The following is a 14,735-nucleotide window of genomic DNA, read 5'->3' on the forward strand; positions in this document are numbered from 1 at the left end:
GACCAACATGTATTGAGGGCTTAAGATCTCTAACGAGCGCCTGTGAGAGGACGGTCAGGAAATGCCTATTGACAAGCAGATCGTGCGTTGCAAAAGGAAATGGGTAGACCATTACTTCAGGAGAGAGCCCACACACATATTGAGGCAACCCCTTGAATGGACCACCATGGCAAGCGGAAATTAAGCCGTCACAGACAGGCCGGAGTATGGCGCGTAGTAAGACCTATACTGATGACGAAATACGGTGGAAGCCCTCTATCTCATCTGGGCCCCTCAGGACCTTAAACAAACAAGATTACCGATTTTGTGCCCTACTCCCTGGGTTAGTACCATATTTTCAAAGGAAGTGTGTACTTATTTTGTGTTCAACGAACGATTTCCATAACGAAGGGAAAAGCGATAAAAATGAAACCTTCAAATAAAAAGTGTAAATACTGACAGTAGGGTGTCCTATGAGCACGTATGGTGCCTACACCACCAGCATTACTCTGCCTATTTCTTCCGTGCAACAGTAATCCATTCCGGTTTAAACGATAGGACAGCTTTTATACTATACAATTGAGTTAACCTTACGTCACAAGGTAGGTGGCGGCGCTGACGCAATAATACCTATGGGTTTCGCTTAACATCAACTGGCCCGTGAGTTCTGCCACCTGTCTACGCAACAGAAATAAAAAAGATGTGTGGTGTCGTGAGACACCGGACAGGAACGAAGTTCCTTATAAAAAAAAAAAGAATTACGAGAAAAAAATCGCGCGGTGAAATATCGCTGTGCGGAAAACAAGGCCTTATTCCACGGATTTTTTCTTACGGTTTTTACTATCACATTTTTTTCAGTTCGGTCGCGCAGCAAAATCCCTATCCCCTCCAAGCCTGGCGTATGGAACTTCGTGCCAAAAAAAGAGAACGCGATGAAATAAAATTAGAAATGTATTTATTTATCCTTTAATTAATTGGAACAACGGCAAAACAAATCATGTCACAGAAATTATCTTCTATCTATTCATCTAGTGCATGTCGTATGTTGTATCTGTACTAAAATACAGTAATAAATATACCTATTACATTACTAGGTATAAGCTTTCATATAACTATAGGACGCAAAGGTAATTTAATTAGCCTTATTAAATATCACTAATCAATGAACGGAAAGATAAAATTAGAAAAACATTTACTTAGCTACTAAGTATGCTTTTAAGAGATAAATTAAGATTCTAGTTGCAAATTATACTGATTCGTTAAGATTTCTTTAAATCTCTTACTAGGTTATTGAAAAACATGGAACAGTACTGAATTATTTTTTATAGCAAAATAAGATAGTTTAAATTTTTGTAATTGCAATGTTTTTCAAATGTCTAGTAAAAAAAAAAAAAAAAACTGAGATGGTAAAAGAATTAGCAACTTAAGTTGATAAATCAATTTAATTTGCACTTTATTAGCCTAAACAATGTTACAACAATCAATCACAGCAGTAATATTATTACCTCAGGCAAGATTATTTAAGTAGCGTTTCATATCCCGAAAGATAGCCTCTTATAACACATATCCAAAATAAACACTAAAAGTACACATTCACGGGACTTTATTTAATATTATTTTTTAATTTAAACGGGTTAAAAGAAAACATTTTCCGCCGTGAATCTTTACTCTTAATGATTATTTACAAACAATAAAATTTTAATTATAAAGCTCTACATTTTGTAGACCGTGTGATTATAGTACATACGCATAAAATTAATAACAAAAAAAGTATGTCATTTGCTGACCAGCATGCAAATTAACAATGAAAATAAAACAAGATTTATAAAAAATAAAAAGAGAAAACATAAAATATATCACTAACATGTAAGGAACGTATAGTCGCAGCTTTTATTGTGAAACTAGTCACAACAATTGCACAATAAAGGGAACTTGATTCTTTGGCGCTTAACAATAATAAAAATCACAATTTGAAATTTATCTTATAAAATAAATTCAATAAAACCCCCAATAAAACAAAAATAACCACCATTACTAAAACTATTATTATGTGTAAAATCATTATGCTTTAAAGGTGACTTATTATTAAGTGCATATTATCTATATCACTCGGACGTCTAGCTGCGTTGTTTCTTACTACTAATACAAGAACATAAGTAGAAATTAACAAAAAAATATCTTGTAAAAGACATTTAATTTAAGTACTTTCACAGCAGTCTAAGTCGATCTTGCCTTGCGAATATTTTTCTTTTCGGCTTCAGTAAATCCCAGTATATTTTCTATAGCGTTTAGATGTCCTTGATGGTTTTCAGGATCTGTCAAGAAGTAGTAGATGGCAGATTTCAGAAACTGGAGAGTCACTTCGGGATCGATGTTGTTTTTGTTACCTTTCTGCGCCTCGACAATGCGACGGTACATTGCCTGAAAAAAGAAATAATTACTTTACTTTTTGTCCTTGTATTTACTTTTAATCCATGATCAGTGAGAATGAAAATTTTACCATTATTAAATTAAACTAAGTACAATACAAATAAAAAATCTTACGGCTACAAAATTATTTTACCCATAAACCAAAAGAGGCTGTTTCAACGTATTAGCATGCAAGCTTGGTGTAAGTATTAACTAAATGACTATTGCAAATTAAATGAGGTTAGAGGTCAATACTCCTGTTAGTATAAGCGCTAAGACCTACATAAATTACTACAGGGTTTATTAAACAAACCACCCATATATAAAAATAAGTAAATATTATTCCATATGGTTGTTTCCAATGGTTGGGTAGAAGATTAAGATAACTTATATTCAGAAGATTTTTTAACTATCATAAACACTATCAAATTGGGAGCTAATAAACCTTAAGTATTTACAAAATAAAATATTCTACTAGCCCCAGCAATTATTATTCATTTGAAATTCAAATTATAATACAAAAATATTTAGGGAACTAAGGCAAAATAAATATTAGCAAGTTCCTGTATGGTAAGCAGGGTGTACAATAAATAAAATTTATTTAACAGTGAGCGCTACACGTTCCGGTATAAAAATCCAACCTTTCGAGCTCCTAGGACCCATAAAGAAACAGCCTCCTTTGCACTTAGCAGTACTTGTGATTTTGCCGTTCGGTCCTCAGTGAATGCCGTGTCCTGTAATGCACTACTTATTAAAGCGAGCTCTTGTTAATGCCACATGCACAACTACTATCAGTGAGCTCACAATCATTCTGTTAAATAATTATCGGAATGTGATTTTCTTTTTAGTTACTACTAAACTTTAATTGGTTAATTAGGAAAATTTAGTATAAAGTTTCCATGGAATTTCAATGGTAAATTGTAATGAAAAGCAGTTAAGTATATAAGGATATTAAACTAAATCATTTGTTTATTGGTATCAAAATTTTCAAACTTACTCGGATTTTCTCGAGCTCAGTCTGCGTAATCTGTAATTGCTCCAGTAGCTCTTCCACCGAAACTCGGCTCATTTGCCCTTGTGACATTCCAGGTTCAATCTCCTGAAATTTAAAGATGCAAATCGGATGAGTGATTTTTAAATTTTATGTGTTTGTTTTAATGAAGTGCTTAAATATTTTTACAAGTATTTCTAATGATAATTCAAGTTATAAACAGATATATGAAGCGCAAATATAATCGTTCACGAATTACTATATTTGCATAATCACCAGAATGCAAGTTGCACAACATATTATCGAGTGAGCAAATTACAAAGTGCGATCGGTTATCTTTTATAATTGAAATGTGTTTTACACACATAAATGTTTAAGATTGATTAATCTTGGTGTCAATTGATTAATTGACACCATTGATTTTGAATTTCTGACAATATTATTTTTTGACTTATTTTTAGTACTTTCATAGTTTCACAAAAGATGGCTTTTTGTCTTATAGACTAAATAATTATTTACTTAAACCATAAAAGACAGATGGTGAACACCTAGATCGTAGCTATCTTCAGTAAAGTACGTACTGGTGGCAGGACGTATTGGCCTACATAAGTAGGTACAGTTGTGCTAGCTATTTCTGGTGTGAAGCACTAATCTGTTCCAGCTGGACAATATGCAATTGGTATTTTGTAATATCTATGTGAATATTTTAGAAAGAGAATTAATATGAATTTATGTGAATGTAGATTATAAATAATACAATGCTGTTTGTTACAACTTTTTTAAAAGGACTAAATTTGCTTTGATTCTGATGACAAATTTTATTTTTTCGAAACCCCAACTAAAACAGTGATATAGAAAATTAAGTTATAGTGGGACAATACTATACCTTCCCCATTTCAAACTTAGCAGCTTCTACACCTTTGTTGTACATCTGCAAGTACATTGAACGGTTTCTACCATCTTCATCCTCTAACTGCTTACTTGCTTCTTCCAGTTGTTTTTCCAAGGAATGAATTCTTTCCTTTGCTTGTTCATAATTAGGTAGCAATTCACAATACCGTGTGTTAACATCAGCCAATTTCTGGAGTAAGGCTTCTACTTTGTCATTATGAGCTTTTTTAAGTTCTTGTGTTTCTCCAACATGAGAGCGAACAACATCCTCAATTTTTTTCTCATAAAATGCAATTAAACTATGTCTTTCCTCCTCTGCATTGTTTATATCAGTCATGCAAGAGACTTCATGTGTAAGCATATGAACAGATTCTTTTGAGTGTAAAGATGAGTTTGTGAGATCATCAAAATGTCCAGAATCAGTGAACGAACCTTGCATTTCATTGCGGCATCTTGTTGGTGTTTCATCTTTAAACAATGGGCTGTCAATAACATCAAAATTTCTACAAGATTTTTCACATTTAGAAGTTGATTGATTATGTAATGCATCTTCAGCATTCTCCCTTATAGTAACTATTTCACTAGAGGTTGATTTTTCGTCAGGTGAGCATATAGCTGTTTTATAAAGACGTAGTTCAACTACTTCTTTTGTTAGTTGGAATATTTCACTATCTTTTTTTTCCAGGTCTCTCTTTGCTTGACTAAGCATACTTTTAAGCCGACGGATTTGCTTTTGAGCTCTCTGTGTAGGAGTCAGATATTCATCACCTGCCAAACCTGCATGAGATGAGCAATGCAAAACATAGCGCATTGATCTGCCACTGAATGTGGTCCCATTGAACGGAGCATACCCAGCATCAACAGAGGCAGCTGTAGCTGCACTCCCATAGCTATGCAGAGATTCATCATCAGGTAAGTCTTCAGGTGACCCTGGTGGTGTGTGGGCAGAATCAGTCATACTCAAGTTTCGATTTATACAAGCATCTTGTGTTTTTAAACAGGACTTTCTGGGCTTTTGCTGAGCATTTGAATTAAATGACTGAAAACAAATCAATACTTATTAATTTTAAATAATCAAAAACAGTCAATTTTATAACATTATACATATATACATACATATATGCACTCTATACCTATCAATTATTTTCTAATGATTAATGATGACCTAGATATGATGTAGGTAAGTACTTGTAGTTTTGGCCTTGCCTAACGCTTTAGACTGTGGAAAATTAGTGTAGTGTACTTAACATACAAGTGTACAATCTAGATTCAATCATTTTATAAATTATAATACATTTTGATGTCTTTGTCAAAGCGTAATCAAGACAATCATGTTATGTATAGTAAGCAGTGCACTTGTCAAGATGCCGGGAACTTACATGACTCCGCTGGCGATGACCCGGCTCTTGGAGTCGAGAACCATCGCTGCGTTGTTTTTGTGGCGTGTTTTCCGTGATTATTGGAATCAACTTCCTTGTGCAAAGTGGTGAACGCTGTACCATCTTTTCGCCGCGCAGCCGCAGTGATGAGCTGCGTCGAAAGTTACCGCTGACATTGGCCGCACAGCAGTGTTCATCGTGGAGTTCCGCGGTTCTTCTACTGTAGTTTCTATTCATTTTCTTCAATTATTCACATTAGCACGTTTCACTGTAATAACCAAAACAGCTGTTTTGAGTTTTAAAATGACTCGACGGGGCAGCGCAACCGCAACGTAGGCAAGCGTTTGATGACATTTCTCGATAAGTGTGTTTTGGTAACAAAAGCGTAAAGCGTTAAAAGTACCTACATTCTACATAACAATAAAGTACCTAACCGATTTAATTTGAATTAATATTCATTCATAAAGATACTAACTTACATTTAAATACACAGGCTATAAATGGCTATAATGATTCATGGAAGTCTTGTAGAAATTCTATTTAATTGAATTTAATTAGCTCCACGTGTGTAGCAAAATTGCTGTTTTGACAATAACATTTTAAGCGCCAAATTCAAATACTTTTTGAAAATAAATAAACAAATTGCTTGCAGATTATTGCACAACAGCAAATACCATTTATTTGAAAAGATTACGCAAGATTTCTTAAAACTGTCGTTAACGTAATTAAAAGTACTTGTATCAGAAACTGCTTTGCGACGTAAAATAGACTGAATAGGAATAGTGATACCACGCAGATTCACAATGCACTCTAGTAACAGTCAAAATATTTTGAAAAATAACTTATTAATATACACTTAGCAACATCCACCCGTAACAGGTATTAATAGAAAAGTAAATCAATACAGTGAGAATAGTTTGTGGTTTGTAATTGTATCAATGTTTTACACAATATAGCACAATTTAATATCTACATAATATTACTTACTACCTTGATAATCTACTGTTAGCGAACTCAAGTACATAAATTTGACCTTTGGGGTTGGAACTGAAAATAAACATAAAACAAACCGTTTAAAAACCAAAAAAAGTTTAATTAAATTTCAAGCCGAACTAAAAAAAAATTTTCTGATCCTTGATACTGATACAAATTTCAAGTCGGAAATCTTGAGGCTAATGAGAATTATGTTGAAAGATTACATTACATATGTAGACAATACTATAAAAGCGAGTTAAAGTGATAAGCACAAGATACAAGTAACTTGGAAGTAGTCGTGGCCTAAAGGCAGGTACCAATTTTTTCTAATGAAATCTGCACTTAACAAATGTTCACGATTGAATTCGATGGTGAAAACCTGTAAAATTAAAATTATAATTCAATATAAAATAATAATTACTGGTGGTAGGACGTATTGTAAGTCCGCACGGGTATGTACCATCATCCTGCCTATTTCTGCCGTGAAGTTGTAATGCATTTCGGTTTGAAGGGTGGGGCAGCCGTCGTACTATAAAAACGGAGACCTTAGAACTCTTATCTCAATGTAGGTGGCGACATTTACGCTGTAGATGTCTATGGGCTCCGATAGCCCCTTAAAATCAGGTAGGCTCGTCCACTCATAAGCAATAAATAAAAATAAAAACATATCAAGAGGTGATTATTATAGTAGGCATAGTGTAATCTATTGCACGCCAAAATATACCATACACACTACAAGAAAAAGGGTACTACATAATATGTAGCACCCTTTTTCTTAGGGAGGAAAGAAATTGAAAATGAACAAAGAAAATTAAATTGATTAAAAGACACTGATTTGGAAGTAAACAAAGAGAAATCCACCGTGTGAGTGAAATTGCTCCGTAGACCCACGGGTCACGATGTTTATAGCACGTTTATAGCTAGCTACTAGACTACAAAAAAATCGTTAAACACTAATACAAAATTTTTAGGGTACTCTCTAAATTTTGGGTCTATTTTCGTTTTTCAAGACTATGCATGATATTTACAATGGCTTCCGTGTTTGAGTATCTTAACCCAACTTTCTATTCTAGTGTATACTTATTTTAATGATGTCTCTAAGTGCTAAATTCCGTAACTTGAATTCTCTATTTTCAATTTTCTGTATTCGAATTTAATTTTGATCTTTTTGTATTTAACTTCATTGTGCGAACATTAACATTTCGTCAGGCCATTTGAAATTTTATCATATACTAGCGACCCGCCCTCGCTTGGCTTCGGAAATATTAAAACACAAATGAAAAAAAAAAAAAAAAAAAAAGTAGCCTTTGTTCTTCAGGGACAATATCGGCTTCTAGTGGAAAAAGAATTTTTCAAATCGGTCCAGTAGTTTCGGAGCCTATTCGAAACAAACAAACAAACAAACAAATCTTTCCTCTTTATAATATTAGTATAGACATATCGACGCTTGAAAGGCAAACGTGACTAAGCGACAATGCGTGAACTTTACAGTAGACTAATTTAAAGTTGAAATACCTGAAAAAAAATCTATTATAACGAATCTAGCTGTAGGATTGAAATGATTTTAATAGACCTAGAAATATATTTTTTTCGCGTATCGAATATGGGTATTGCCTATCATTCATGTATAAAGCAGTTATTGTCGCTTAGGCACGTTTGCCTTTCAAGCGTCGATATGTATTACTATTTCTAATAATTGCGATGGCACAATATTCAAAGTAAATAAAGTTAAAACAACTGCATGTGAAGTATTACACTTAAAATTGTTATTTAAAAATAATGTTGTATCCTACGTCAACAACCATTACAAAAACAATTGTCAAGTTCTTACTTAGAAAACTTTCTAGAAGTGTTTCAAACATTATATTGTGTTGCCAGCGTTATAATAGCATAAGATTAGACGGAACTCATTACGAAACCCCAGTTGCACAAACTGCGTTAACTACAACCAGACATTACCTACAAGAAAAAAATATTATAGGTTGTTATTATGTTTAGTAAATTGATTCAAATAATAATGTTCGGAAACAGATTCGTTGGCGTATATCTATTAAGAATGCTTAAATAGATAGTTTAAATTTCAGTACCAGATGCTACTTAGGTTACAAGATCATTTTTAAATACTTAGATTACAATAAGATAATATTGTAAAGAAATTTATAATTAGAACGCCGTATTAAAATTTAATAATTTGCTTTTTTACTAACTTAATACTACAGCTCACTCGGCACACTTAGTGTTAAATGGTAATCGGAGTTCATAGACAACTTGATAATCAGTTAATGCCCTAGTTTAGAACAATAACTTAATTCAAATTAGATTATTAAAATTGAGATAATAAGAACGTATTTACACATAGCTAACAAGCTTATTTTAGAAGTGTGTATGTATTTTTTTCAACCTTGAAACTACCGACCCGAGTACAGTAGGTATCTTGAGTAAGTACGTCATAAAAACATGCTTATGCCTCTCTAAAATTAAAGGTTGATGTTTCATAAAAAATGAATTATTAAATAGTTTTTAAGTAATCGTAAATTGTGTGATATGTTTATGTTAGGGAGGTAGGGCGTACTGTGAGCCTACTGAGGAAGACAATCATCTTGCCTATCTCTCTCATGAAGCAGTCATGTTAAGCGAGCTCACAGCGACTGTCATGTTTCCTACCATCAGGACACTACCACTTTCCTACCAAACAGGAACTCATAACTAACAGGAACTCAAGGAATTCAACCAATTAAAAAGTACGATGCGGAATATACTTAGGTATAGGTACACACAATACGAAACCCAGTATATAAGCACACTCATAACTCAATAATCTAATAGGTTTAGTAAGGATATTAATTTTGTTAATTGGGATTGTATACAGAAGAGCATACGGCTCACGCACTATGGTAAGTCTGGTGAGCTTGCACGGGTATCACCATCCTGTCTATTTCAGCCGCGAACCAGTAATGCGTTCCGATTTCAAAGGTGGGCACTCGTTGTACCAGAAAACTGAGACTTAGAACTCATGTCTAAATGTGGGGAATTTACTTTGTTCGTTTTTATGTCCGGTAACCACTTTACATCCAATGGGCCGTGAGGCCGTTCCATCGTCTAAGCAATAAAAAAGCCTAATGGTGGTGATTAGCACTGTTAGATGTCAGTAATAACAGAAGCATAGCCAAGCCGCTACATATGGGAGAGTCGTGTAAATGTAGGGGAAGAGTGTATTTAGCGCATACCCGATTCTGTGAACCGAATGTTAAACAGTCGACGTCGCCCTAAACACGTCATTACGAATCCTCCCGATCCATAATGGTGCTTTTAGGTACCTCAAGCACTAGTCACCGTTCTTGCCGAACCCGTCGCGTCGCTTGCGACGAAGGGCTCGACGAGTAAATTAACACAGCCCACTGAGTTTCTCACCGGATCTCCTCAGTGGGTCGCGTTTCCGATCCGGTGGTAGACTCTGTGAAGCACTGCTCTTGCTAGGGCCAGTGTTAGCAACACTCCCAGTTTGATCCCTGTGAGCTCACCTATATGTCAAAGAGAAGCTGAAATAGCCCCTCAAGGCTATCAGCATAGGTAGGAGAACAAAAAAAATTCTATTGAGCGCAACAATCCGCTGTGGTGGACGGCATTGTCTTTGTCTAAGGAATGATATCAACGTTACTTGCAGTAACCTATTCAATTTATGTATTATTCCACGAGTATTTGCGTTTCTTTTCAACTGGCTGACTTCGTTGCGGTCACTAACCAAGAACACTATTGTTGAGAAATAAGTGGGTGTGCAACAGCAACATTTTTATTTTTCCACGGTGCTGTTCGAAATGTTTTCGACTAACATTTCAGTGGACTATTTTGATGGTAGCGATGAGTATTTAAAACGTAAGAACTTTAGTTCATCTGTCTTGTTTATTTGAAACGTTGCGGTCATTTAGCATGCGTTTTCTGAGTTCCTTCCATTTCAGAATTAGGACTTCTTCAAACTAGAGAGAAAAGTAGAGTTCTCAGCGGTAGGTAGAGGCTACGCTGGTATTGCTAATGTTCGTAAGCGGCGGTGATTACTCACGATTAGAAGCCATATAATAATATCTCCCTGTCTGTGAAGACTAATATGAAGAATAATACCGTAAATGTGTGACGAAGTGATGTTTTGGGATACAGGATTATGGTAAATTGTTATTGCCCCCTGTGGATACTAGGAATGCCATTGGCATAGTCAGCCTACTGTGTTTTTAAACATTATTTAAAAAATGGTGTAATTTCATAGGGCTGAGGGGCTGTAGAGTAACCATGAGTTACATAGCACGGGAGGTGACATGACAGAGACTCTATGGTTATAAGGTGCTAGGACCTCTTGTGAGTCCGTACGGGTAGGTATCACCGACCCACCTATTTCTGCCGTGAAGCAGTAATGTGTTTCGGTTTGAAGGGTGGGGCAGCCGTTGTAACTATACTGAGACCTTAGAACTTATATCTCAAGGTGGGTGGCGCATTTACGCTGTAGATGTCTATGGGCTCCAGTAACTACTTAACACTAGGTGGGCTGTGAGCTCGTCTTCCCATCTAAGCAATAAAAAAGGTACAGTGTGAATCTCATCTCTGACAGTTCCTCAGAGTTTTCCAGAGACATTTTCTTCGGAAAATACGGCATTTAGAAAAGTTAAATTTTTACTCTCTGGTGACTCCCCAACTGATTCTCGATCGACATTCAACTCTATTTATATTTATGCGGTCAATAGCATTCAGAATGACTTCAGTAACGCCTAACAACGGATAAACTGTCAGCTGAACTTGTGTATAGAACAATAATATTGGATTGCAAAAATAATAAAGACCGTTGCCTTAAATCCGGCAATTGTACTTATTGTTCGTAAAATGAACAGGAAGAGAACATTTTAGACGTAGGTAGTCATCCTATTAATGAATCTTTTTTTTACCAATGATAAACATTTGGTGATGTTAATAAAACTAATAATGCTAATGTTAATAAAAAGAAAAGTTAGGTACTTAACTGTTATTAGAAAATCAATTTCCCTTTGGTTTTAGAAAGTTGACGAGAAACCAACAAAATTCATGCAATTCGTAATTTAAAATTTCTTCAAACATAAATGAAGATATTACGTACATATTAAGAAAATCAGTTCAAAAGAGTTTATTATAGACTCACTTCCTACAACAAAGAAATCACTTTCAACCGATGTTTTAAAGCATGTTTAAATAAAGCGTGAACTGTCTTTACACTACATTTATTTTTATTTGTTATTTGTTTTAAGAAATTCTGTTAATGAGCTCTTTCGTTTTTTTTTTGTGAATGGAGTTTGATCCGTGCCTAATACTAATTCAAGGTCTTGCTTAGTTAGAAAATTGTGAATATCGTACCGATTAAATAACTGATGAAATGCTAGAGGGTTATTTTAGTAATGTATAATACTTATGATAATTATTATTGATATCGTATTATGAATTTGACGTAAAGATTCTGAACTATGTTTCGTAATACGTTTAAAACTAAAATGGCATACTTACTAATTCCATTTCGCAAAGTTTTCCCATCACTACCTTTAGCGGTAACATCCGCGAAACACATCGCTACTTAAAATCAAGCACAGTCGTAGTTCGAGTTAAGTTAAAAGTCGTTGGCACAATGATGTTCGAAGGAAAATTGTAGAAAATTCAACTTAAACCCGCAAATTACATAGAGTAAACCATCCACGGTAACTTTTACGCTAAGAATGTTGCGGCAAGTTGTCGGACGGAGTGCAACGCGTGCTTGGTCAATGTTTGGTCGCGGCGTGTTGGTGGCGCTGCCGCTAGCGCCCCTCCGCGGCCACGTCAATGAAACAACAATAACGCATTGCCGAGAATCGCGATGTTACAACATTCGGTAGAAAAGTTAAAAAGAAGCGAAATGAATTCGACAAGTAGAACTGTTACATTTTGGTTACATCAGTCGTTTTTTCATTGAAGACGTTAGCTGCGCCATCTGGTTCCGCTACACGATAGTTGGCTATGCGGAATTAGTTATAATATTGTGGCTAGATCAACGCCGCGTAACGTTTATGTAATGCCGATCGAATCCAGTTGAATAGCATAGAAAAGCTCACACAAAAACCTTTTTCATGTTCATTCATGTTTTGTCGAAATGATAATTAAAAAAAAAAGGTTATTGTATTTTTTAGATTGGCGGTTAGGTTGACAAAAAATCGATTTTAACTTATATAATTTAACGGTTTTCAAATTAAACATGATCAATCAACAAGACATTTTTACTATCAATTATTGTGACTTAATTTCAGTTGAAAATATGTTTTGATTTGCTAAATATTTTTGTAAAAATTGTGAGAAAAATCGAACAGATCCCAAATCAGGGAAATATTTTTATACTTGGAAGGCAGAAACTTGTTTCATTTAAGCCTGAATTTTAATGAAGTAAACAATAACATCGGCAGACATGAGAGAAGAGTTACTGAACTGTTTTTATCTTTGCCTATTTTATACAGATTTATTTATTTCTATATTATAAACAATGTTGCACATTGATATCACATGAACCAAACAAATTTCTAGCATTATTTTTAACACTGATCAATTCATTGTGCATTTCAGTGCAAATTATATTAATTAAAATACGCATGCTATTTGGCAAATATTTTTTCTCTTGCTGTTTCATTGTTATCAACAAATTTTTTTTTTTTTAAAGACGAAAAATTTATGAAATTCATCTAAGCAACGTTAAGCAGTTTTAAGTTTTTTTTTTGGATTGAACTTCAACGACTGATCATAATTTCATACACATACATAATACAAATTGTTTTTTTATACTAGTATGTTTATTTTTTTTCTTTACTCTATATATCAGGATGAGCAAAGAGCTCCATACGTTTAATTTTTGAGAAAAAAAACCACTTCAACCTCACGTAAAGTAACAGAAAATATATGTACCTATACACGATTAAAAAATTAGGAGTATCAATAAAGCATCGGTTTCGCCATGTTTGGAGAAGTTGATCTACCAGTCCTGTCTCTTATGACCAATAAAGCGTATCATGTTTTTATTAATGGATGCGAAAGGCAAGAGACCGAAAATATAGTGCATAAGTGCATAAAATATGAAGATACATACTACACTACACTACACTCAGCATTGGGTGGACACCGGTTGAAGAAGAAATGTTATAAAACTCATTTATTTTCTTTATAACAAACATAATTATCTTAGTAATTAGAGTAAACGATGTAATTTATTTATATTCTCATGTATAAATGAAACTTGATTACGTTCGCTCGTGACTATATGGAAAATGTATAAAAACATGTACTTCTTAAACTACGCAGTATCTATCGTTCTTTGATGTGGTATTATGACAGAAACCTTCTTGCTGGGGCCAACAACTGTGCTTAGTTACAACACAATCAGGTAGAGAAGCACATAGAGGACAATAAAAAATAGATTATTGCACAAATTATTAATTTAAAGAACCTCTTATAATTTCTTGTTATAAATACTTTCACAATGTAGTACATAATATCACAATTTAAATGCCACCCTCCACTTTGTGACATAATGTTGAATCTCAGTCATATCACCACCACCAAATTCAACCTTCAAGTCAACACATAACTATGTACTTTGCGGCAGAAAATATGCTGGTTATTTTTCGCTATTTAATCGTTCATAATAGGTTATTTATTATTTATAGGTTTCGACCTTATGTTTTATGGTGAAAGTGGGCTTTCAGCTTATGATCTGTATGGAACTTTATAAGCCCCAATAGCGGTTTCTTATACGCTTAAATTGGCGAAATTAAAAAATTACCTTCATATTATCGGATCGTTTGGAGCCTCTGGGTCTATGGAGAAACTTCGGTTCCCTCTGTATTTTGTACCATATGTTCCATAGGGAGTGATCTGAGGAATTGTTTAAGATGATACCATCTTCTCGTTCCATCGGAGTGGAGTTCATCCATACTACCGGGAGCCACTGTGTTTATCCACAGTGCGTTTCCACGTACCATCCGGATTTGGAATGAGCTCCCATCCACGGTGTTTCCCGAGCGCTATGACATGTCCTTCTTCAAACTAGGCTTGTGGAGAGTACTAAAAGGTAGGCAGCGGCTTGG

At 34.5% G+C, this 14,735-nt stretch overlaps 1 protein-coding gene across 6 annotated transcripts; it reads right to left on the reverse strand.

Moving 5' to 3' along the window:
- Positions 1-929: 929 nt before the first annotated feature.
- LOC114251441 (protein quick-to-court) lies at positions 930-12,398 on the reverse strand. 6 transcript variants are annotated; one of them, XM_028185696.2, is made up of 6 exons: positions 12,142-12,397; positions 5,650-5,917; positions 4,266-5,309; positions 3,386-3,487; positions 3,030-3,122; positions 930-2,400 (listed from the first exon to the last, which is right to left on the reverse strand). In XM_028185696.2, the coding sequence occupies exons 2-6, from the start codon at positions 5,884-5,886 to the stop codon at positions 2,197-2,199; spliced, it is 1,680 nt and encodes a 559-aa protein (XP_028041497.2). In that variant the 5' UTR covers positions 5,887-5,917; positions 12,142-12,397; the 3' UTR covers positions 930-2,196. The 6 variants fall into 6 exon arrangements, with proteins under 6 accessions (XP_028041497.2, XP_028041499.2, XP_089593523.1 ...); XM_028185698.2 differs by lacking the exon at positions 12,142-12,397 and adding an exon at positions 6,129-6,518; XM_089737397.1 differs by lacking the exon at positions 12,142-12,397 and adding an exon at positions 6,125-6,181.
- Positions 12,399-14,735: the final 2,337 nt, after the last annotated feature.

This window comes from Bombyx mandarina, chromosome 03 (genome assembly GCF_030267445.1).
Source record: "Bombyx mandarina strain Sakado chromosome 03, ASM3026744v2".
Classification (NCBI taxonomy): Eukaryota; Metazoa; Arthropoda; class Insecta; order Lepidoptera; family Bombycidae; genus Bombyx; species Bombyx mandarina.